This window comes from Aptenodytes forsteri, unplaced genomic scaffold (assembly GCF_000699145.1).
Source record: "Aptenodytes forsteri isolate BGI_AS27 unplaced genomic scaffold, ASM69914v1 Scaffold112, whole genome shotgun sequence".
In the NCBI taxonomy this organism is placed as follows: domain Eukaryota; kingdom Metazoa; phylum Chordata; class Aves; order Sphenisciformes; family Spheniscidae; genus Aptenodytes; species Aptenodytes forsteri.
In genome coordinates, this window is record NW_008794883.1 from 823696 (window position 1) to 846776 (window position 23081).

At 37.7% G+C, this 23081-nt stretch overlaps 1 protein-coding gene across 1 annotated transcript in view; it reads right to left on the reverse strand.

Moving 5' to 3' along the window:
- MALT1 (MALT1 paracaspase) overlaps positions 1 to 23081 on the reverse strand; it is a 42159-nt gene that overhangs the window by 10941 nt on the left and 8137 nt on the right. Inside the window, exons 3-13 of the mRNA XM_019470866.1 lie at positions 20798 to 20919; positions 19518 to 19668; positions 15268 to 15446; positions 14581 to 14677; positions 13812 to 13844; positions 12046 to 12072; positions 10864 to 10899; positions 8813 to 9016; positions 3061 to 3238; positions 1569 to 1643; positions 359 to 486 (exon numbers count right to left, since the gene is read on the reverse strand). Coding sequence (XP_019326411.1) covers positions 359 to 486; positions 1569 to 1643; positions 3061 to 3238; positions 8813 to 9016; positions 10864 to 10899; positions 12046 to 12072; positions 13812 to 13844; positions 14581 to 14677; positions 15268 to 15446; positions 19518 to 19668; positions 20798 to 20919 — 1230 coding nt within the window. The remainder of the gene's footprint in view (positions 1 to 358; positions 487 to 1568; positions 1644 to 3060; positions 3239 to 8812; positions 9017 to 10863; positions 10900 to 12045; positions 12073 to 13811; positions 13845 to 14580; positions 14678 to 15267; positions 15447 to 19517; positions 19669 to 20797; positions 20920 to 23081) is intronic.

Sequence of the window (23081 nt, forward strand, 5' to 3'; positions counted from 1 at the left end):
GGGGAACGGACGGACGGACGGGACACTGAGCGAGCAGCTGCGTGATACTCAGTTGCTGACTGAGGTTAAACCACAACAATGGACAATTCAAAGTTGCATGCAGAAAGACACTCAGAACAAATAAGGTTCATTAAAAAGGAGAGTATAAAATTGATAACTATTAAAGCAGCTCAAATCCCTTTATAATATCATGGTGCCTAGTAGCACCTGCTTCTTGATAAAAGCTGCTATTTTAACAAAATGCAACAAGAGCTTGAAGTAGTGTAACACATTCACCATGAGAAAAATGACATGTAAGCAAAGAAGTTTTTAGTAATGCAGGCTGAGAAGACTGTTAGTGCCGTAAGCTGGAGTTTACCTTCTGCAACCTCATCAAGCAGTACAGTAATCTTCTTGTCTTCTAACAAACGGTCCTTCAAGAACTTCATGAAGATTCCATTGGCCAACCCTGACTGCTGAATTTCAAAAGCTTCTGCTCCTTGGCACCTATGAGATCATCAATATCAGAAAAGGAAAAACACACTGAAACATCTGCATGATTAAGATCAACATGAGGACAAGAGTAAAGTTATTTTGGGAATGGGGGAAAGAAACCCTACAATTTGAAAACCAGGTTGTGTCTAAGGCCAACCTGCCCTTCATGTTCATTTGCAAGCAACTCATTCTGGGAAGATTTCACTTACAATCAAGCCACAGACCAGAGCTGATGTAAAACTGTTTATATGAGGAGCTTAAATTTCTCATAGAAGACTTCATTAAAGCTCTTGACTACTTCTATTCAACAGCTTGTGCACTTGACTTGAAAACTGACAGAGAGAGGTTATTTAGCTTTCTGCTTAAGTAACCTCTTCAAATAGTTTCAACTGCAATTGAAACTTTATTCTTTACACCTAGAATAAGAAACACAGGGGCCAATCCATATGCTACTCCCCCAATAATTCATTAATTTCTATTTCTAACACTTTTTTTTTCTAGAAATTTAGCTTGCATTAACAGAGGAGACACATGACCGAAGAGGGTACAGCACGTAGGTTATAGTTCATCAACTGCTCCGCAGTACTTGACCTTCTGTACAAGCTCACAGTGCAGCAAGTACCATTAGGAACACACAGGACATAACTCTCCCTTCCCCATCAGCACAAAGAAACAGAACATTATGGGTCTGAGGGTAAAATTTGCTTTTTTCTTCTCTGCGTTTTTTTCATCTCTAATAAATAATACTTAGATGAGTAGAGCACTCCTACAAGTGACCATCAGAAAAAGATCAGGAACACCGTCCAGCGGTTTCTGGTTTGCTGAATGCAGTTCTCTCACTGGCATTACCCTATATCTGAATTGGAACGTTAAATACGGGGAATCATTACATATGCATTTCCACAGTCAGTTGACTGTGGAATGATTCAAAGAATGAAGTAAAAAAGATAGTATGAGGACACAGATATGGATATAAATTACTGTTCCTTTAACACCACAGTTGGTATTTTTCTGTAGAAGATCAGCTATACAATCTCAGTGGTCACTTCTGGCTTCAAAACCTCTATGGCATAGCAGAAGAAAAATTTCCTTACGTTGCATATCCAAAAACAATGTTAGCCGTAACCTTCAGAGCATCTAAAATAAGAATTGTGTCATCATATTCATTCCTGCAATAAATGGAAACACAAAAAAGTAAAATAATAATTTGAGAACTAGTAATGGTAACAAACTCTACAGTTGTTCAAAATACCGAAACAGCATAGTTCAGAAACATTAATTTTTTTCTCTCCTACAATTCTGGAATGAATCCTGACTGCTAAAAGATAAAAATCAGCATCATCAACGCTCTTCACGAAGACAATGTAAAGACACAATCAGATATCACGCATTACCCAAATGAGGGCATGCTATATTAACCAATATAGAGTTTGGCTACAATATCTTAAAAAATGATTTCTGATAACTAGCCATTTTAGGTTATAACAAAAACTATATGATTTTTTTTATTTTATTTATTTATTTTCAAAACATGGTGTCTGCATAGTTAACATGATGCTTATGCAGCAGTATTTTCTATTTGGACAGCAGATTGTGAAGCTGAATTGGTCACTGGCGTTACATTAGCAGTGAAGTTTAGAGGCTCTACTAACACTAAAGCACTAGCAATTTTCTATTATGAAACATTCCTTAGATACCAATTTGCAGAAGTGCTGACTGAAGAGCTGATTTCAAGTGCAAGTTTAATCGGGCATAGTAGTCTCTTAACATGCAAAGAAAAATAGTACTTTGTTTAGAAAAATCTGATAAACCAGTTGATTTTTAAGCTCTAAATAAAGATACAACATCCCTAGCATAAAAGCAGTCCATGAAATCCATGCCTCTGAATAGTTCTAAAATAAGCACTTCACTTGAGCCCTTCTGTCAAATTAACATGCCTTTGATCATATGGATTCTCCTTCCTCCCTGTAATGATGAAGATGGTTAATGATGCAAGGGAAAAAGGGCATTTTTCATTTTTAAGATGCCTAATTTCACTTTTATCTAATAAGACTGACGCTTTATAACTTTTAAACAACAACAAAAAAAGAAGAAATAAATGTCATTCAAATCAAGAGGCAAATATCTGCCCATGGAAACAGAAAGTCTAATCGCCAGCTTCACATTTCCATCCAAGGCCAAAGGCAAAGTAAGTTTATGAATGACTCCACAGTTGACTTTAAAAGCATTCAGGTGCAGGCTGTGAATTCTCAGAACTATGAACTTCACGAGTTGAACATGAATTCACAAGCTGAACGTGAATTCACAAGTACAGTGAATTCTCAGCCTAGACTAAAGATTCCTCCTCAGTGTGAAGTCCAGCTTTCTCTCTCAAGATCCCTTGCTATTTCTCAAAGTGACTGTTCAGTTTTATTTGTTCATTTTTAAAATAGGCTCAGTTTTAATCTGTTGCTACAGTGAATAAACTGAACTTCACAGTTGGTTCCCAAAACTACAGTCATTATACCCTCTCCCTCTACCGTGAAGCAAAAACATCCCTCAAACATCTAATGTCAGTTCTCACTATTCATGAATTATGAGATGTACCTTTTCCGACACATATCCAGTAGGAATACATTAAGTCCCGTCTCTTTTTCCTGCATTAGTTTGAGGATGTTCTGCACACACAGACAGTTTGCAGATCGGTAGGGATTTGGAGCATCAATAGGAACCATGAAACTGTTCCCATAGTTTTCGTAGCCATGGCCAGCATAGTATAACAAACCTGAGAGTTCAAAATATATGTGACTGAAAACACAGTTCAAGGGTACATTGGAACATTTCTATCAATTTTAGCATGGTCAAAAACTGCATGCACTATGTCCACCCTATGTGTCTGTGGGAGATTAAGATCACTCAAGCTACTCCAAGCAGTTTTTATATCGATATGCCTTTGTTAGTACAGGAAGGAAGGGGAGGTGGAAGGGGGGAACCATGTTAACATCAACTTCACAATACACAGACACAACAAATTTTAAAAAACCCCAAACACTCATGCAATAGAATCAATTAGATATTTGCATCAAACACAAAGTTAAATACTCTTAAAATGCTTTAAGTAGAGTTATGACCTCTAACAGAAAGAATCTGTGTATGATATATCTCACAGATAAGAACAAGGAAATGTGTCAACTGTAAAACATCTTCTCCACATGTGCAATTACAAAGCTTTGAGTAGCAGTGAGTCAGTGCAGATTTTACTCAACAGTTTGGATGGATTTTTTTTTTTTAAATGAGAGATGCTGTCATCCTTAAAATTATTCTCCTTTAATTTTTTTTTTTTTTTTTCTTACCATTAATCGTCGGCAATTCTTAAAAGTACTTTAATTACAAAAAAAATCAGAGGAAAACCTTGCTTGCACTATGAGAGTATTTTACAAGTTTTTAGTTTTGCTGTTTCCTCCGTACAGTCAGTTTCTCCATTTGTTTTTGTCTTTTTTCATAGGGAGGGATAAGAAATATTTTTACATTGGGAGGGAAGATTATGCTATGATCATGTTTGGTTTACAAAAGATTATCCTACAATCATCTCCCTCGTGTCAATACACAACAGTCTACAATATTTTAAGATTTAAAATCTTCAATAAAACTTGCAATAGTTTTGTATAAAGAAAACATATCATGGAATTAAAAACAGCTTTTCTTAACCCTGAAAAAGGGAACTGCAACCTAGGGCTTAGATTTTACTTATAAGAATAAAAATGTCAAATATGAAAGTCATATCAATTTGCAGTAAGATTAGATGATCTGAGCATTAATAACCTCCACTGCCATAAAATGCAGTTACCAGAAGCTTGTATGATTAAATGGCATTTTCCTATTGTCTGTTCCCAGTGTTGTTTTTGCTTATCTATGGCAAGTTCCATCTTCTAAACAGAATTTTTATTTATCTATACAAAGCTATGTGTCAGATCTTCAATTAGTATATAGTATTGCAGCTGAATAAAAGTCAACAGATATGACAATTTATGCTAACTGGAGATATGGTCGTCTTATGTCATTATTCTTACTAAAAATAGCTGTGAAATTTGTCACTACAAAACTTGAATATTCAGAAAAAAACCAAAATAAGCCTTATCGTAACATACTAAAATGATCTACATTTAAATCAGCTTGTGTAGGTAGGTATGCTAGATGTTTTTACCTTTTCATCACAGATAGCTACGACAAACGAAAATACTTCTTTCACACAGCCCTGCACTTTTTGTAAAGGAATACCAAGATATAACTATAGCCCTTCAAACTAAGCCTTCGGTTCTCTTTTACTTATAAGCTCTCAAGTCATTAACAACTATGCCAAGACCTTGCAAACTGCTCCACTCAATCAACGGTGCTCAATTTCTTTTTATGGGAAACATGCATAGTCAAGATAAGCAGCCAGCAAGTGCATACAAGGTAAACTCCAGGATGCAAGGCTTCACTTAAACAAAGAGCCTAATGGTTATTGATCTGCCAGTGTCTTGGAAAATGGCAACAGCTTTATTCAATTAAAAGTTAGATTTCTAAAGGGCACAGAATTTAAAGTGTATGATTAAAAACCTAAACAAATAAAGGTACTATTGGGCTATTTATAAGATTCCAATGGTTACCTGAGACCGGGTGGGTAGTTTCAAGAGAGTTAAAGATGAAGTTAAGCGTCAAGTGCATGACTCCATGTCAGGTCCTAAGTTAAAAGGAAATTCTTACATTTGATTTCCACAGAGTTTGGATCTGGACCTAAATCAAGGTTATATTTGAGATTATATACATCTGAGTGTATGTTAGATAAGTAATTGGACTGACTGAAGGAAACAAGCCTCTAATGTAAAGCACTATTTATCAGAGTATTTCCTCAATGAATAGAAGTATTTCAGAAATAACAACTACGTTTCTTTTATATCCTTGGCAGATGACTGGGCTATGCTTATTTGATGAGTACCTGCAACAGTTAATATGTTGAGCTCAAGATCAGAAATAAATCTCTGCATACCCAGAGTAAGTAGAGTAAACATGTTTGGAGGGCCTCATTAGACACTTTGACACAACAATTTTAAGTAGGCTCAAGTTCCTCGTAGACGTCAGCATTTAAGTGATATCTGCCTCTCTCTCTTGCTTTCTCTCACGCTCTCTTTTTTTAAGAAGAAAGCAGCCTAACTATTTTTAGCCTTTAAAACATATGGGTCTATGCTTTTACCCTTTGTGGAATACAGTATTAATTGCACCCTACATTTAGAACAACATAAATTAAGACATTAGAGGAGACAATCATCATCACTTTGTTTACTACTCCTGCTCTTAAGGAACAGTATCTGAAATGCCACTTTCCTGGCAGTAAACAAGAATTACATAACGTCATATTAGGCATCATGGATATGTTTAACAAGGACTAAGCAGACGTAGCCACTATGCCTCTTCTATTTGGAACTATGCCCACTAAAAATGCAATAAATCATTATCTATTTGTGCATTGACAGCATCTTTTATGTGCTTTAAGCCATTAACAGCCACTATCCAGAAAGAACAAAGGGACCATTTAAATTGAAGTAGTTATTGCCAACACTACTGACAGAATGCTCTGCTTACCTTTCAGAAATATCAACTTGCAGTTGTATTTTTCCAGCAAAAATATGCCTTATAAGAGCTTTCATATAGTGCTGGTGAGAAACTCATTAAAACCTTTCAGTACTTTATTTTCTAAATTCATGTCAACAGTTATAGAAAAAAAATTGAGAAGGTGCAAGAATCTAAAAGCTCACTCAAATGTATAAGCACATCTATTTCCCAGGGAACAAAAGAAGAAAACTGCTATCAGAAAGTCTACTAAACTTTACTGTCATAATTAGTCTTCATGTCATGCAAGTTTTGGCTCTGACATAAATGCCCAAATATCAGAGCAGCCAGTTCTGCACAGACAGAGCATCAGGTAACACACCATTAAAAAAGGCATAGTAAGAAATAATCTGACCTTGTGTTCCAAAAAAGAATCAAATAATGTTTTCTTGGGTGGGCATTACTATAGGAATCCTGCAATTTAAATAGGACAACTGGCAGAACTTTTTGGTCTCTGTTCTAAATAATTTCTGGAGTCATTTATGCAATCTTAGCTTTTAGAAAAATGACAAAAATAGTGGCAGTCAGCAGCAAACTCCTCAAAGCCCACAGAAGAATTTTTCTTGCACTCCAGGCCACGTCATTCTAGGCCTTTTCCATGCAAGACATGAAGGTGTGTGCTCTGTGCATCGATTCCACCATGCCCTCCCCCAGCTAGCACGCCACCAGTTCTGTCTTGTGCTTTTTCCCTCAAAATCAAGTTTATGCAAGACAAGGAATCCCAATATATGAGTAATCATCTAAGAATCAATGCATATCAGTAGTAGCAATGCATACCAGACCCAACTGGTTAGTCATTAGCCCAGCAGAAGGCACCTCCTGTGCAGTATGTGGAGGAGAGCTTAAAATTATTATTGATATTCTATTACAGGTATCTTATAATTGGATATGTGACTCAAATAACAAAAAATATAATAAAAAGAGAGAAACGTGTTAAACACACATCTTTTAGTATGCATACTTAGCTTAATTTGTCCTACTATAACTTATACCAATACTGATGAGATGCTGCAGTACAATCATTAAAGTGATGCTGCAATTTAGATGTGAGTGCCTTGGATTTTTGTGGGGTGTTATTTTTAAGTCTCAAGAATTTAAGGGCAAAAAAAAAAAAAAAAGAGGGCTGCTGCCTGCTTAAGCAGCATAACCACTATTAAGCTTTCCATCTAATGTGCAAAGACACACAGAAAGAATAAATTTTATACTCTATATACAGACCTTCCACTGAGTTCTGCCCAAACAGGAATCTTAGTATTCAACTCAGTGAAAAGTCCTTTATTACTGACAACTGCAGAAAGTCAGAACCTGAAGTCCATAGCTCACCAATTCCTCAGTTAATGCCTTTCCTTATGCAAAGTATATTCCGCAAAGGATAATATGAATTCTTCTGTTTTATTTTACTTCTTCAAAGTGCATAGACATAAGAGAACTACATTTTCATTTTACATAAACAAACTTCTTTTCAATTTGCTTTTTGAAGTAGAAATCCAGGTTTGCACAACTCTCCCTGTCAAGGACATTATGAAAAACCCTGTGCTTGCCAGGCCATTATCACAATAACTGAAAGGAACCAGCAATTCAAAATAAGTATTTCTACTCAACCTGAAAACTTGGCAAAAAAGAAGAGGGCAAAAAAGATTGCATCCAATCTGTTGAGTGTTATGCCCTAACTCTAAAGCACAATGTTTTTCTCTTATTTCTGTACTGCATATTTTAGTTTGTAACATCTTCATGAGAGATATGCTTTGCTACTATGTGCCACGCTCCTGTCCCCCTCCCCCCCACCTGGTATCAGAGTGCCACTCACTGTAAAGGCAAAGAAAAGCACCCCTCTCCCTCTGTTCTTTGCAGAGCTGGTGAGCGAGGACTAGGAGAGCAGAGCAGCCCCTCCCTTCCCCTTCCGCCAGAAGGACGGAAATCCAGAAGGAAAGAGCATTCTGCAGACATCCAGTAGAAAGACAGGGGATGAATGGAAGGGTCCCACCAGCAAGCCCAGAACATATTTCATGCTGTACTTAGGGCTGTTCCCCACCTCCCCAAGAAATGCAACCCAGCAGTCTAAATATGCCAAGGGATTGGCCAGCCCTAACCAAATCATTAACTTGCAGGCACGGGGAAGGAAGGAGGACAACAGAATAGACATTTACAAAGAAGGTGTTTAAGAGGTCTCCTAAAAGCAGCAAGGACTGCTGCCCAAGACTACATGTAGTCTTGTATACTGCAGTTACACAGTTTTCAACTACTCTGCTACTAGCTCATTTCCATAATACACTAACACAGGTGACAACAGACTATTCTTGCTCTTGCTTAAAAGACTACTATAAACTAGTACTAATGACTTCTTAGTACAAATGTGCGTCTTCTGCAGAGCATGTTGTCAAATATGCTATACAGATGCAGCAGCTTTTAGCAGACAAACACATCAGTACTATCAAACAAAAAAGTGCATTGCAGTTTTAGGCGTGGTTAAAGAAAAAAGTTCAAACATTTTATCTGTTCTAAAGAATAAAGAAACAATAACATTTTAACCAAAGTCAAAGAATACGATGATGGGTGTTTTTAACTTTTCCCATTCTACATACATGCTATTTACCATGAAGTTTGTTTTGCTATCACATATAGTGAGCTGGCAGAGGTAAATACCAGATGTTTGTGTACTTGATACACCACAAAACTGACTTACTTCAGAAAGGGTATCACATGTTCTTACCATATACTCCTTTGTCCAGGAGAAGTAAAAATTCATTCACTGCATTTCGCATCTCAGACTCAGTAAGATCCAGCAAAGAAACAACTTTGAAATCCAGCTGTCTTAGCAAATTGGTCAATTCATAGACATCTACCATTGGAGCCTTGAGTTGGGGGTGATTCCAGTAGCTCATATTTCCTATTAACAGAGCTACCTTGTCTGTTGCTGCAAAGACAAAGGAAAAACAAAACCACAGCACATTTATATATTCCATGGGTTCAATACCTTTAAATTTATTTTTTTCTAAAGTGAAAATAGTATCCAATCTCACTTCAGGCACAATATTTTATATGATTTTAAAAGTCATCGTACATCAACAATACAGCTCAACTCTATTCTCATCCAAAAACCAAACATTTCAGCATGGTCTGACAGTCAACATATCTGAACTGCGAGGCATCTCAGACTGGATAATCTGTCAAGAAGTGAGTCACTAAGGCTATCTCCCATTTCTTTCATTTTTCTGAAAGCACAGACTATTACTGAAATTCCCTCATGCAAGAAGAAATTTAATAAACATGAAAATTCTTATGGCAAGTTGCCAAAGCTATGGCCAGTATGTTTTCTCAAAAAACTCAAATTTTCTTATGCTTCTTAAAAAACAAACAAGAAACCACCACACACAAAAGACCACTTTCACATCTCCATCTCCCATGTCCCATCTCTCTAAAACACGGTACATTTAGGTGGAAACTAAAGGTCGGAAGTAAAAAAGTCTTTTTTCTGTTTGTTAATGTTTCTTTTTACTGTTGCTCTAATTAAAAACAATTATCCAGAGATATGAGAAATTTACAAAACTCAGAGGGAAGTCTACTGATTTTCTCATAGTTTGAGATACATTCACTTTGATTTTAATAAAGTCAGAAGTAATTCTTTAATAAGTAAACAAAGCAGCAATGAAAGGGGAAAAAAGTCACATTGACAGAAATGCTTTAGAGACCACTAGCCTGATTTTTATCCAAAAATTGCACGCTAAGTTCAAGAAAGGCACTTATTCAAAGCAAGGCATTTCCTCCCTGGTTTGTTACTTCTCCTCTCCAATAGGGATTATTGTCCCACAGCTCTGGTGGCAAATAAGATCACGTGAATGCCCCAAACCTGCTTCAGAGTCAGTACCCCTGCACAGCTAGATCCAGAAGAGAATCTCTGTCCGTAGCCTCAATGTCTAACATTTCACCTCCTTCAAACAAGATGTTTTCAACATTTTTGCAGCTGGAAAACCTCCAAGGTCTTGAACAGTGTAAACTATTTCAAACAGCAGAGACTGAGTGACAGTGGCATACTGTCATTGAAAAACACTTTTAAAAGTACAAGCTTTCTAACTAATTTAGAAAAGATGAACCAGGACTGGGGAGCACTTACATTCCCTCTCACGCTGATGAGCCTGAAAGAGCGGTAAAATTTTGACAAAGGCCAGCAGCCTTTCCACCTGGTTTAGCACCGACGACAACATGCCTGGCCACAGTCAAGTCTACCATGCAAATTTAAGAATGCGATTAAAAAACCCCAGCAACTATTCTTCATAACACACATATGCTATCCATCTATCTTTATAAGCTTCAGCTCAGGATCAAAGCATCCACACACTGTGCATCAGAAGAGCTGAGCTTGCAGGGACAGCATACCCTTAGCAGACAGACTACCAATCCTTTTTATCATATCATCCTGCTACCACTACCTCCAACTGTTGAAGTATTCAAAGTAATGGAGTAACACACTGGCTAAGGTCGTGGCCAGAGGAACTTGAAACACTAAACTGAAACAGATGAGAAGTTGAGGACGCTCCACTGAGTCACTAAAAATATTGGTGCCCTCACAGCAGTCTACTACTGAAAGGGCATGCAAATGTTATAAAGGACTATAAAAATATACAGCAGTCTCCCTTCCTGCAGCTATTTACAGGCACTACAGTTATTTCATTAGCAGTGGCAGAAGAAGCAATATTCAGAAGCAGCAAAATCTATTTCCTAGATATGAAATACGTACGTTCATTACAGCTAAAAACTACTTACCAACAGGTCTGTGACTCGATTGTTCTTGTAGGTCTGCTTAAAATAGATTAAATCAGCAGATTGTCAGTAACTACAGTCATAGTTGCCAATGTCAGAAAATGAACTGCATGTTCCATACAGCCATAGTCTATTGGTACTGCTTTGCCTAATAAGTTACTAGTTTAAGACAAAAAAAGTACTCTTTTTTTTTGTTTTGGTGGGGGTTTGGGGTGTTGTGTTGTTTACCTGATCTCCTTCACCCTCTTCCAGCAAACATAGCCTAATAGGCTATGAATAGCTAGTTCTATAAATTAAGAAATAATAAATGCTTACAGTATAATTCTGAATCTCAAACTGCACATCAGCATTTTCAGTAACACCCAAAACAGTTAATCCTCTCCAAATGAAATGCAGACATGCAAGATGGGGGATGCTTAGCAGGGATCACCATCTGTATGTGAAAATGCGTTTATTTTGTACTTCACAGAGGGATGGTAGAGCCAATGCTCTGCCAAGAGGAACATGTAAGCGATGTGCCAAAGTGGTACACTTTGGATAACATGTTATGTATCATGACACTACCACTTCAGTGACTAAAACTAAGTCTTGGCAAAAGCAAACATATCTTTGATGTCTAACCCAGGAAATTATATGACCTTTGTGATTTGAGATTTTTGGGAACACTGTATCAGGGATAATCCCTTATGGAGTACTATTCCAGATCTACGTTTCTATAATAAACATCAAATAGGCTTCAAATCACATTAGCTCACTCCAACATGAATTCAAGAAATATACCAGTTCAACATATCATGGGTGACAGCCAGACACCCTACATCTTTTTCACCTTAATAGTCTGAAAAAGCAGTAGCATACTAAAACTTAAGAGTCCAAAGAAGCCACAGACAAGAAAGCAAACGATAATTCCTTTGTATTTGTATAAGTATACATGCAGTATAAAAGAGTAGCTTTGTGTGATTTTACAGAGATAATAGCAACCCTATGATTCACTATATTCTTCAAGTTAATTTATTGGAACCAGAAAGCTGTGCTGCTCTTAACATGGTATCTGCCCCTATTAAATCCCCAGTTATAAATACATCCAAATAATGTAAACTATATACTGTAACCCAGCTAGGCTTCAGTGATTTGTAACATAAAATGAAGATGCAAAATTAAAATTTTTCAAAACTTACCACTTACCTGGTTTTTGAAGATCACTTAGATCTTCTGTGAAGAAATACACCAATAAAATCATAGTTTAAACAAGAAGCAAAACCCACATTTTTTATTAAGAAAAATGTAATTGTCATGCCATTATTAATAGAAGCCAAACGTTAGAAAACAAACGACCTTTCTAAAATACTTTTGGCTTTGCATTTCTGTAAATCTAACCTTTCACGTTTATTCCACACACAGAAAAGAGAAAATCCTACATCAATATACTAAGCTATGCTAGACACACCATTATAATACAGTAGATCTCGAAACAAAGGGAGAAACACATACTATGCCTCAATCCGACAGGCATGCAAGCAGCTTGAATGAATAAGGAGCAAGATGTCAGAATCACCCATTTGAAAAATAGATGTTTGAAGGACTGCTGAAAAAGCAACATCCTGAGCAAGAAATCTTACTTTGTAAAGCCACGTGTATTCAAAAAGACTTCAGATACAATTTTCAAGCATTCTAAGCTACCACAGATTTCACCTAATTATTCTGAGAACACTGGAAACTATGGAAAAGAAAAATCATTTATCTGAAGCAGAGGTCTCTTGGAGCAGGCCTGCTCCATGCAGTGGAGCCCTAGGCAGACCTCTTAAACCACAAAAGCAGGCTCATATATCCATGTGGGAGACCTGTAGTGACCTGAGGTGATACTACTGTCAGTGTTAATGTAGCTTAGTAGCAGAATGATGTGGCATCCAAGCAAACTGTAGTTTGGGTGTAGACCCCCACAGATAATACAGTGGTTATCTTCTGCTTCAAAGGGTAGTTGAATTACAGGTAACTAGGAGGCTTCTGCATAGCACTCCAAAAGGTAATGCAGACACCTCCAAGCCAGAAAGGATGTGAAGGCTCAAAGAGATGATCGGTGTCAGAAGCTATGCCATGGAAGTGGCTGACACAGAAATGTGTGTCACTTGTATGTTCCAGTGAGCGACAGTACAACAATCCCCTCACAATGTTAAACCTTTAACAAAAGGGCTAAAGGGGAACATCAGCTCTGGTTAAACTTTGAACAAGAAATGCTGCACAGCAGTTTAATTCCAAGAAAATTCTATAAAAAAACAGGGTAGAGAGCCATTTATTGTACTTTGCAAATGCATTTTTTTTTTCATTGTTGGTAGGTAAGCTCGGGGGGGGGGGCTGCTGTAAGCAGCCTTACATCTTTATATATGATCCCCTATGATGTAAATATTAGACTTTGAGATGCTCAGTAATCAAGGGATGGTATCAATATTAAAGGCCACAATACACTACTTCGTCCCCATTACAGCAATGCAAAGGAGAACAGAAATCATCCTAATAAGGTTCCTGGAAACACCTCTTGCAGACACAGAGCTGACAGTGGAACTAGCTCTATCCAGCTCTCTAAGGTCACCCAGGTTCCTAAACAAACATCTTCAGCTTTTCTTGCAAGGATGTTGCCTTCTGAGCCCAGCCAAAGAAATCTCAAGATCTTTACATTTCACTAGAAACTGTAAGCACAGGACACAAAAACAGTGCAAAAAAATCAAACGACTTTGAATACTACAGAAGAAGAAATTAGCTTGGTTTTTCTCCTGTGTGCTCTAGATCATGGTATCAAGGCAAAGAGAAAAGCACATGCAGAAGGAACGTTGCATCACACAGCAGTGTTTTAAAGTAGACTGAAACTCTTAACCCACACATGCTTTTCAGCAACACACTCAACAATCCGTCATCAATTTTAAAAAAAGTGATTCACAACTAAAGATTTACTTTACCTTCTGTGCACTCCACTGCCATAGATTTCCTTCCTTGTGTTTGGGGGGGGCAAGAATTGGAAGACAATTGCTCTCAGTTATGAGAGTTAGCACACACAAAGTGGAAGACAAAGGTCACTTCCAAGCTTCTCTGCAATCTGGCTCATTTTATAGCAGTGTAAATCAGCACTGACCACAACACCGTATAGTAATTATTACTAAAACTCAGGACAACTAAACTAGAATATTTCTTAGGATAGGAAAGAACTTTTCATATGAATTATGCAATAGTATTCCCAGATAGATCTGGAAGCTATACAAACAGATCTTCTCCTCTTTAGTTTACTGCAAATACATGCACACACACTAAACCGTATTATATTCACTTATTCTGCTTACTATGAATAATCTCACCTGTCCTGATTGCTGAAGGACTCAGTGAAAAACAGTTCATATCACAAACAAGAGTTAAACTGTTTTTTAGTTGTCAAAAACCAGAAAGAAATCAGCTTGCAATCTGCTGACAAGCCATGTATGTGCTAGCAATGCCAAAAAAGTGGTAGCATTTCTATGCGTGTTACCATAAAAACCCAAAGCACTTTGTAACTGATAAAGCTCTAAAATTCCATTTGCTGCAAGCAAACACAGCTATTTTAACAAACGGATAAACTAAAAATACAGAAGGCATGTGCTTGGCTGAATAATAAAATAAATTCTAATAAATAAATTCTAATGATAGGGAAGAAATTGATAAATCAGCTGACCTACAACAAACAGAAAAACTCCTTACCTATAATGACTTCTATCTTCTTGCTGTCTTGATCTTCCCGGTCATTGAATACGTGACACCAGTATGTCCCTTGATGTTCCACATCCACATAAGTTACCTATGCAACCATCATCACAGTCATCCCGCCAGACCCCAAAAGAATACCTGTATCAGTTTAATTTAAGCCCACATGCAAGAAAGAGTAAAAACTAAAAGCAAAGCCTAAACAAATCCAAAAGCTGCCGATACACTCATTCTTCAGTAAGCTGGACAGCATGTGTGTTCTAGAAATGCTTTCAAGAACTGAAGAAAGAATGTAAATCCACCTCAGAGGCTTGAGATGCATTAAGCACTGAATGCAACAGCTCGTACAAATCACAGTGCTTTGCAGTGCAAGATAGAAAGAGAAGCTTTCACTTTTACTAATACTTAGTCTTTGTTATGTCAATATGTCACACTAATCCAAAATACACTAAGCCTTACATCCCATGACTACCACCTGAAACATGTTCAGGATTAAAATTAGGCACCCGAGAGCCTCAGAACAGTATGGGCAAGTAACAGAACAGGAGAACAACTTATAGCGAGCGCTTCCATAATAAATTATCAAGGCTATGAAGAAGTTATTTTCTTCAAGGAAGCTTTATGTGGTAAGTTAAAAGTGGTTACACATTAGTCCCCCAAGGCTGGCACTTTGCAGTAACTTACCATGTAGACATTTTTGCTCCCATTTGCCAAGGGAAATCCATTTCTGAACCACTGGTAATGAGGAATTGGGTTTCCAACAGCTCCACATTCTAATACCAAAGCATCCCCCACTGTCAGGTTTTGTGACTGAGGCTGAATACAAATGCGCAACTTGCTTTCAGGCAAACCAATTAAGCTCCCTTAAAAAAAATAAAAGGAAGAAAAAAGAAAAGAAAGGGTGAGACAATCTAACCGCATATAGACTAACAAGAATTGATGACATACGGCCACATCTTTCTGTAACTACAACAGACTGTTTTAATAGCAATGAAATTAAGTTACTTGTCCTTTAAGAGTATGCTAAAAATGAGTAGCAACAGCTTTCCAGTTCTTCAGTTGAAAAGTAAAAAGGAATGCACATTAAATATACCCCAGAAGTAGAAAAAGTGCAAAGCCCTCTTTGCGTTATTTATTCCTGCCTGTAGGATTACAAAGGTTCCAGAGAAAGGCACAAGTACAAAGAGTGGCTACTGAAGGATGGACTGAGGATCCAACTTGTGTGCAAGTGTAGACACAGGAATAGAAATTTAAAACTTAAAATCAGTTAGTTTTAGCATATCCATCTTCTTCCCATTCTAAACTGAGCATCAAACCTTATGGTAAATATACTAAAAAAGCCCAAAGCTAAAAACACTTAACAAACATCAGCCACTGACATGTCCCATTATAGAAATGTCTTTGGGAAAGAAACCTATTCAGGAAACCCTAAATGCATTAAAGACTTGTCCAGCTGATGTAATGTAAGTTTCTATATATGATAAAATTTATTGAAACAAAGTGTTGAAATTCATTTTTGAAACATCCACTACACACACAAGAGTGTTCCACTGACAAGGTTTCTGATCTCTGCGTACTGAACGGTTTGATTAACTGACACACACTACAGGAAGCCAGGACCTACTTGTAAAGGTCACACCAGTGATCTTTTATCTCAGCTGCAAGGTCACTCATCTTTACTTTTAGACTACATATGTAGACACATGTTTTGTCATCAGAACTATTCATGACTGACAATTAGGGGGTGATGACATTTTCCTTTGCATAGTAAAATAAAGGGAGACAGTGATAAGGGTGTCTCTCTTCTACTAGAGTCTGAGCCTCTTGGCACATTAAAATTTGTATTTCAAAGATTTTACAAACAGATGTTTCATATTTATGATCAATGTTGACTAGCGTTTTTAAAAGAATGCTGTATTTCCTAATGCAGACTTGATACTGGTAAAAAGACTGACAGATGCCTGAGCAAATATTCTGTTCTATGACCACTGCTGTACGGCATTTCAAATAGAGACCCTGGCTTACCATGTTCTCTATCAACTTCTATAACGGTGTTGTGGTTTTTTGTTTTTTTTTTTCTTACTTAGGCAGAAAGACAGAAGTAAGATAAGATGGAAAGGAACTGCTGTTGTAGTCAAATTAAAAGCATTAGTCTTTAAGACAAGGAACACAAAAGTTACAGATAGTGAAAGAGAACATGAGATTGAAAGATAACGTGGTTTCTGTCTCCGGTGTGACGCCTTTACCTGCCATCTCATTTACAGGCTGTCCTTGGTACAGCCTGTTGTTGTATCCCTTGCAAAATACACTAACAAGCCTGTAGCAGTATCTTTCGGAATTGTGTCTGGCTGCCTCACCGATCACAAGCTCACAAGACAGCTATGAAAGACAGCATTTTACAGAATGGTCGAGCTCTCATCAAATAAAAAGCAATGAAAAGAGAGGAGGAAGAAAAAAATCTGAAAAAAAGAAAGCAACCAAGGGAGCAGGAAAAGGAAAAAAAAAAAAGACAGTCAACAACTGAAATAGAAGATTTCGTACCTAGTCAACATTTGCACAAATGTCATTGTCATCTAGTTCAACTGAAACACCAGTAATCCCAGGCCAAATGTTACAGGAGATAGCACTCATTCAGTGCAGGTACTACATACCCCTTTTAGGTCTCCTTCTAAGCACCCTAAGAGGGAAGGTTATAGGAAGAAGCAATCCATCTTGCCCCTTATCCTTTTACCCATCACCAAGACCTAAACACGCTAAAATTCACTTCCACTGTGGTTCCTGGTTGACCAAGAGTCATGGAACACAAAGCAAGGCACTAGTCTGTGGATACCTGCTGCCCTTTAGTCACCAAAACTTTCACCACAAGTGTGAAACAATATACTGATGTTTTTCTCAGACTTTTTTTCCACGTAGTCATTACAAGCTTATTCATCTCAGCTTCCTGGTGTAATCAGCAAGATCTAAAACTGCAGGTTTCTAACTCAATAGAACCTGAAGTAGGAGCAAAGGAAAAGCAGAAGAAATCATCGCTTAGATAAGGGATCGAGAATATGTTTGAGATTAAGATGTAAAAAGGTCACCTCAAATGACATTGCAATAGCTTTTGATCTTTTACTGGAAGATCGGTTCTCTCTATTCTCTTTTCCTGATATGAATAATTTTTATATGTGGGATGCAAGTGGAAAACACCTTTGACTCGTGACATAAGACAAAATAAGTACTCTTCACAGTCTGAAGACAGTGCAGTTGATTTCTATCTCGCTCATCTTTAGGCCAATAGCAAGCAAGTGCAAACTTTTTAATTAGAAAGTTTATAAAGGGTAGATTTAGTGCATGAGTCAATGCCTATTTAATGCAACTGACTATTCTGTAAAAAAAAAAAAAAAACCACCAAAAAAAAAAACCAAAAACCAAACCAAATAGTCAAAGTTTTTAATTCAACCTGATATTTTGTAAAAAAAAAAAAAACCCACCAAAACAAAACACCAAAAACCAAACCAAAATCCTTATGCACAACAGAAAAATGCCACTCCAGCAACCTCAGAAACTGGAAACTGGAAAACAGTATTAATATACTTGATCCACAAAATCCTTATGCACACCAGAAAACAGAAAGATGCCACTCCAGCAACCTCAGAAACTGGAAATAAATGCACAGTATTAATATACTTGATCCAAGAAGTAAATTTCCAAGATTTTCTTTACCTTCTAGAACAAATTCCAGTACTAGCTGGATACTGTTGAGTAGACAGCTATTTAATCTTATTTGCTTTCTGCTATTATTCCATTCTCCTCACGCTTCTTCCACTTCCATACTTTCATCATGTATGCTGCAGATGGAGATTAACCCATCACTAAAGCAGAGGTATCTTCAAGCCAGTGCCATAAATTCATACAGACTTACACTGGTACAGTTGAATTACTATGGCTTTTATTATGCAGGTAACACACATTTGACTGTTAGCTTACCATTTATAAAACCCATGAAGATGCAATTCACACCAAAAAGACTCAGTTTAACTCATGTGTTTCTTCCTCTAATAGGTTTATTTCAGCAAATTGTTGGCATGTCTTCACTATTATCTGGGTTGGTTATATGAAGTTGAAAAGACTGCATTAGCAAACATATATTCTGCAACAGACATATCCACGGAGCCCCAGCCTCTCTCTCTTTTCCCCAGGTGTTCTGGCAAAGAAAGAATGTGCTGGGCTTTGACCAATTTATCTTTCCTGGTTGGTACACGTCTAAGATTGTGATAGCCTATTATGATCTGAAAAAGTGACTGGAAGGAAGATATATCACTTCGCTACCTGCCAAACCTTATTCCAGACCTCAGTCCTGTTTCCTCAGAGTGCAGTTAACACTCTTTCCATTCCACAGTATCTAGGTTTTATAAAGTGTCCAGGCTTCCAGCATGCACGCGCTCTTCTGTAGTTTACTGTTCTGACCTTCTAGGTAAGGTAGGACTTCTTTCTAGGATGGCAGAGAACCTCATTAGATTCTCCTTTATCCAAATACCTTTCTTCTCAGACTGGCAGCACACAGATGAAGAGGAAACAGACAATCCTGACTATTAGGCCAGAGCCCATGGGGCAGACATTCAGAATAGACTCTGTGTGTCCAGTTGCTAGCGAGTTACAAGAGGTAAACAGGTAAACAACAAGAGAGTTAAAGAATTGCTTTTCTGGTCCAGGAATCCTCTAAGAATTAAAAGGATCTGAGACTGTGTATGTTTTCCATCTATCTATTTCTTATCCCCCACTGTGGAACTTTATTTCTCTTCTGCTTTTGTGACCAGCACAAGAACCCAATAATTGGATACCGCATTTTTAATCAGCCCTCTTTCACATCTCTGCAAGACAGCAATGGGGACCCAAGTTCCTCTAACAAGTGGGAAGACACACTTTCCGAAGACAATGTTTTTGCCACTCACCGTGAGATGTACCCTGGAGATCACAAACTTCAAGTCGTGCCCACCGACTGAACACAAAGGAAGATTCACTGTTCACTCGACAGATGTAAAATCCAGAATCGTTTACATTCACTGGATTCAAAACCAGCTCTGGAGAATTACCATGGGGAACCTGAATTACAGGTGAACCAAGAAACATTTAAATTTACATTGATTTAATCTATGCCAGGATCTAATATTAGAATATTTATTTCCATGTCCATAACACCAGCCTCAACTCCTTCATTTACTTGAAACTTTTGGATGAGAAAGTCTTGGTCTATATGTTTAGTAGCTCAGAGACAGGCTTTCTTCCAAGAATAATTCATATGCCTCTATTTAAGACAATTCTGAGCTTTTAAGCCTGTTGAAAAGCTCTTCCTGCAATTAATAATTTTTACCTTTCTCCACAAATAACTCTGAATAATTCCTTAAGCACTACTCCAACCAGCATATGTGTTACACTCAGCTCTAGTCTTAAGATATATTCAGCTATGACCAGGAAACTGAAAAATTCTTTCACAGAAAAATAATTTTTTACTACATCTATATTTTAACTGTAATGAGCAGGAAATGACTGCAATCATATTTTTTAAGCCATATTTTGGATGATCTAGATAAACTTTTAGAAAGGTGTAGAAAATGAGTTAAAAATTTCCTAACAGCAATTTAAAATACCATAAACTTACTCCATTTTTAAAGTTAGTACTTACAATAAAATAACATTAAGAAAAAACGTGCATTCATCTTGTAGAAAGATAACCAGGATCAAAAATATGGGCATTAAGTGCTGCCATTCAAATTCCAGAGACACCAGCTCACATGCATTCCAGTATTGTATTGAAGAAGTCTGTGGCACCACCAAGTTCATGCCTTCAACTGTTCATTCTTAGGAAACCAGTTTCCATCTGTCCAAGACCAACAGTGATTGGCATTTGTTCCAGTGCGGCAGTTTCTCAGTAGCCTGTGTTAAACTTCTTGGTAAGCTGAGAGACAACTAAACTTACAGTTTCTTTACTGTCACATTCCAGGATTAGCCTCCAAGGCTAATCAGTGGTCTGAATATAAGGGACCACCTTATTGCTTTAGCACATTGATAGGGTCATTATGCAGCATTTGTTAAAATTCTATTTTTATTAGTATATATAACAATCTTCTCTCCTTGTAAATAAGAGTAACAGTCTTTAAAAAAAAAAAAGTATCATCCAAAATCATTACCTATTATTTTGTCCACTTAACCTATATTCTGTATCAACTATTACCTCTTTTTCCTGTTTGAACCACTGGTAATGCACAAATGGGTGTCCTGTTGCCCAACAACACAGCTTGACGACCTGACCAGAGAGCACTGCTTGAGAGTCTGGCTGTACAACAATCTTTATACCTTTAAAAAAGAATTTATACATAGGAAAGTTAAGAAATACAGTTCCACAATTTAAATTTGTGTTTAAATTGTCCTTTGAGCAAAGAAAATTTCTGTCATTAAATATACTTGAAAATTTGTTTGTACTGTGTATACATGCAGTTCCAATTAGTAATATGACTAAGACTTTCAAAATTGTCTTCCATTGCACAAAATCCATGCTTAAATTGTTCAGTACTCTACCGAATTTATCAGAGATTTAAAGTAGATCATTCAGACATTTTAATTTTAGGATAATTCAATCCCTCTTGCTCTCCACTCACTAAAGCAAATAATACTTCCAATGGCATCACAGATCCCTTCTGGGAAAGCTATTCCCAGATTTAAGAGTTTGCTCACTCCCAACAACTTCTTTAGTTGTTAATCCTCAGATTAAGATTAAGCACAGCCTGAGGGATGGATCAAAACAGTAAGAGTTAGTTTAACTACAACATAGTGTGTTTTTCTACTATTCCTCATGCAACCTTATCAGCTGAAACATTGGTTTCAGCTTTATGCCTTTGACTCCTGTAGAACACAGGGCTGGGGTTTACTTTTGCCAGTCTGCAAGGTAAAATTTTCTTCAAATTTTAACTGCCAGGAAATAGCATGAGCGAAATTCTGACACCAGTCTGATATGACCCAGTTGTTTTCTTAACCTAGACCATTCCAGAGATCTAGTTACAGCATGACCCCAAACACAGATCCACTGGTATAACCAAGGTCATCAGAAGAAGAGGAGAGGGGGGAAAAAAGTCAACTGCAGAACAGAGTTTAACCTCACACTGCTGTAAAAAATACATGGACCTATGACCAAGGTGTTGAGCAACACTGAGCTGATAAGCCATCAAAAATCATTAGTTTAAAGCATTATTGGCTATGGATGGTAAAATGCATTTAACAACCCCAGTGGGACCACAAGCAATACTACACATTAAAGACTAGTTGCTACAATACTAGTGTTGTGGGTTAACCCTGGTGGGCAGATAAGCATCACACAGTCCCCCACCCCCAGTGGGATGGGGGAAGAGGGAAAGGAAGAATAAAACCAAGAAAACTTGGAGGTCAACATAAAATGAACAACAACAACAAAAAATTGTTTAGTAGGTGAAGGATGACTGGAAGAGTAGTAAAGAAAACAAAACAAGTGACACAAAGGCAACCACTCACCACCTTCCATGGGTAGACCGATGCCCAGCCAGTTCCCAAGCAAAAGATGGCTAGGCCCTCCAAAACTCCCTCTTTTCCCTTTTATTGCTGAGCATGATGTTATATGGTATGGAATATCTCTTTGATTAGTTTGGGTCATTTGCCTGATTGTATCCCCTCCCAGCCTACTGCACACCTCCAACCTATTCACTGGGGGGGGGCAGAGCGAGAAACAGAAGGCTTTGATGCTGTGCAAACAACTATTCAGCAAAAGCTAGAACATTGGTGTGTTATCAGTACTGATTTGGTCAAAAATCTGAAACACAGCGCCATGTAAGCTGCTATGAAAAAAATTAACTCTATCCTAGCTAGGCCCCATACAACTAGTTACAGAAAAAGCACAGAAATAGTGAACGGTACAAAGGCACTTCATCACCATCAGAAATGAGCAATCAGATACAAAACAGGTATACATACTAAAAATTTCTTTTTTTTTTTTTAGAGTCAGTCTAATTTCCCTGTTTTGGGAGAAAGTAGTTCCTTCTTTATAGTTTAAGGAAAACACATTGCAGCTGGACATCATCTACCTGGACTTGTGCAAAGCATTTGACACTGTCCCACACGACATCCTTGTCTCTAAATTGGAGAGACGTGGATTTGACGGATGGAACACTCAGTGGATAAGGAATTGGCTGGATGGTCGCACTCAAAGAGTTGCAGCCAACAGCTCGATGTCCAAGTGGACACCAGTGATGAGTGGCGTTCCTCAGGGGTCAGTGTTGGGACCGGCGCTGTTTAGCATCTTTGTCGGCAACAGGGACAGTGGGATCAAGTGCACCCTCAGCAAGTTTGCTGACGACACCAAGCTGAGTGGTGCAGTTGACATGCTGGAGGGAAGGGATGCTATCCAGAGGGACCTTAACAGGCTTGAGAGATGGGCCTGTGTGAACCTCATGAAGTTCAACAAGGCCAAGTGCAAGGTCCTGCACCTGGGT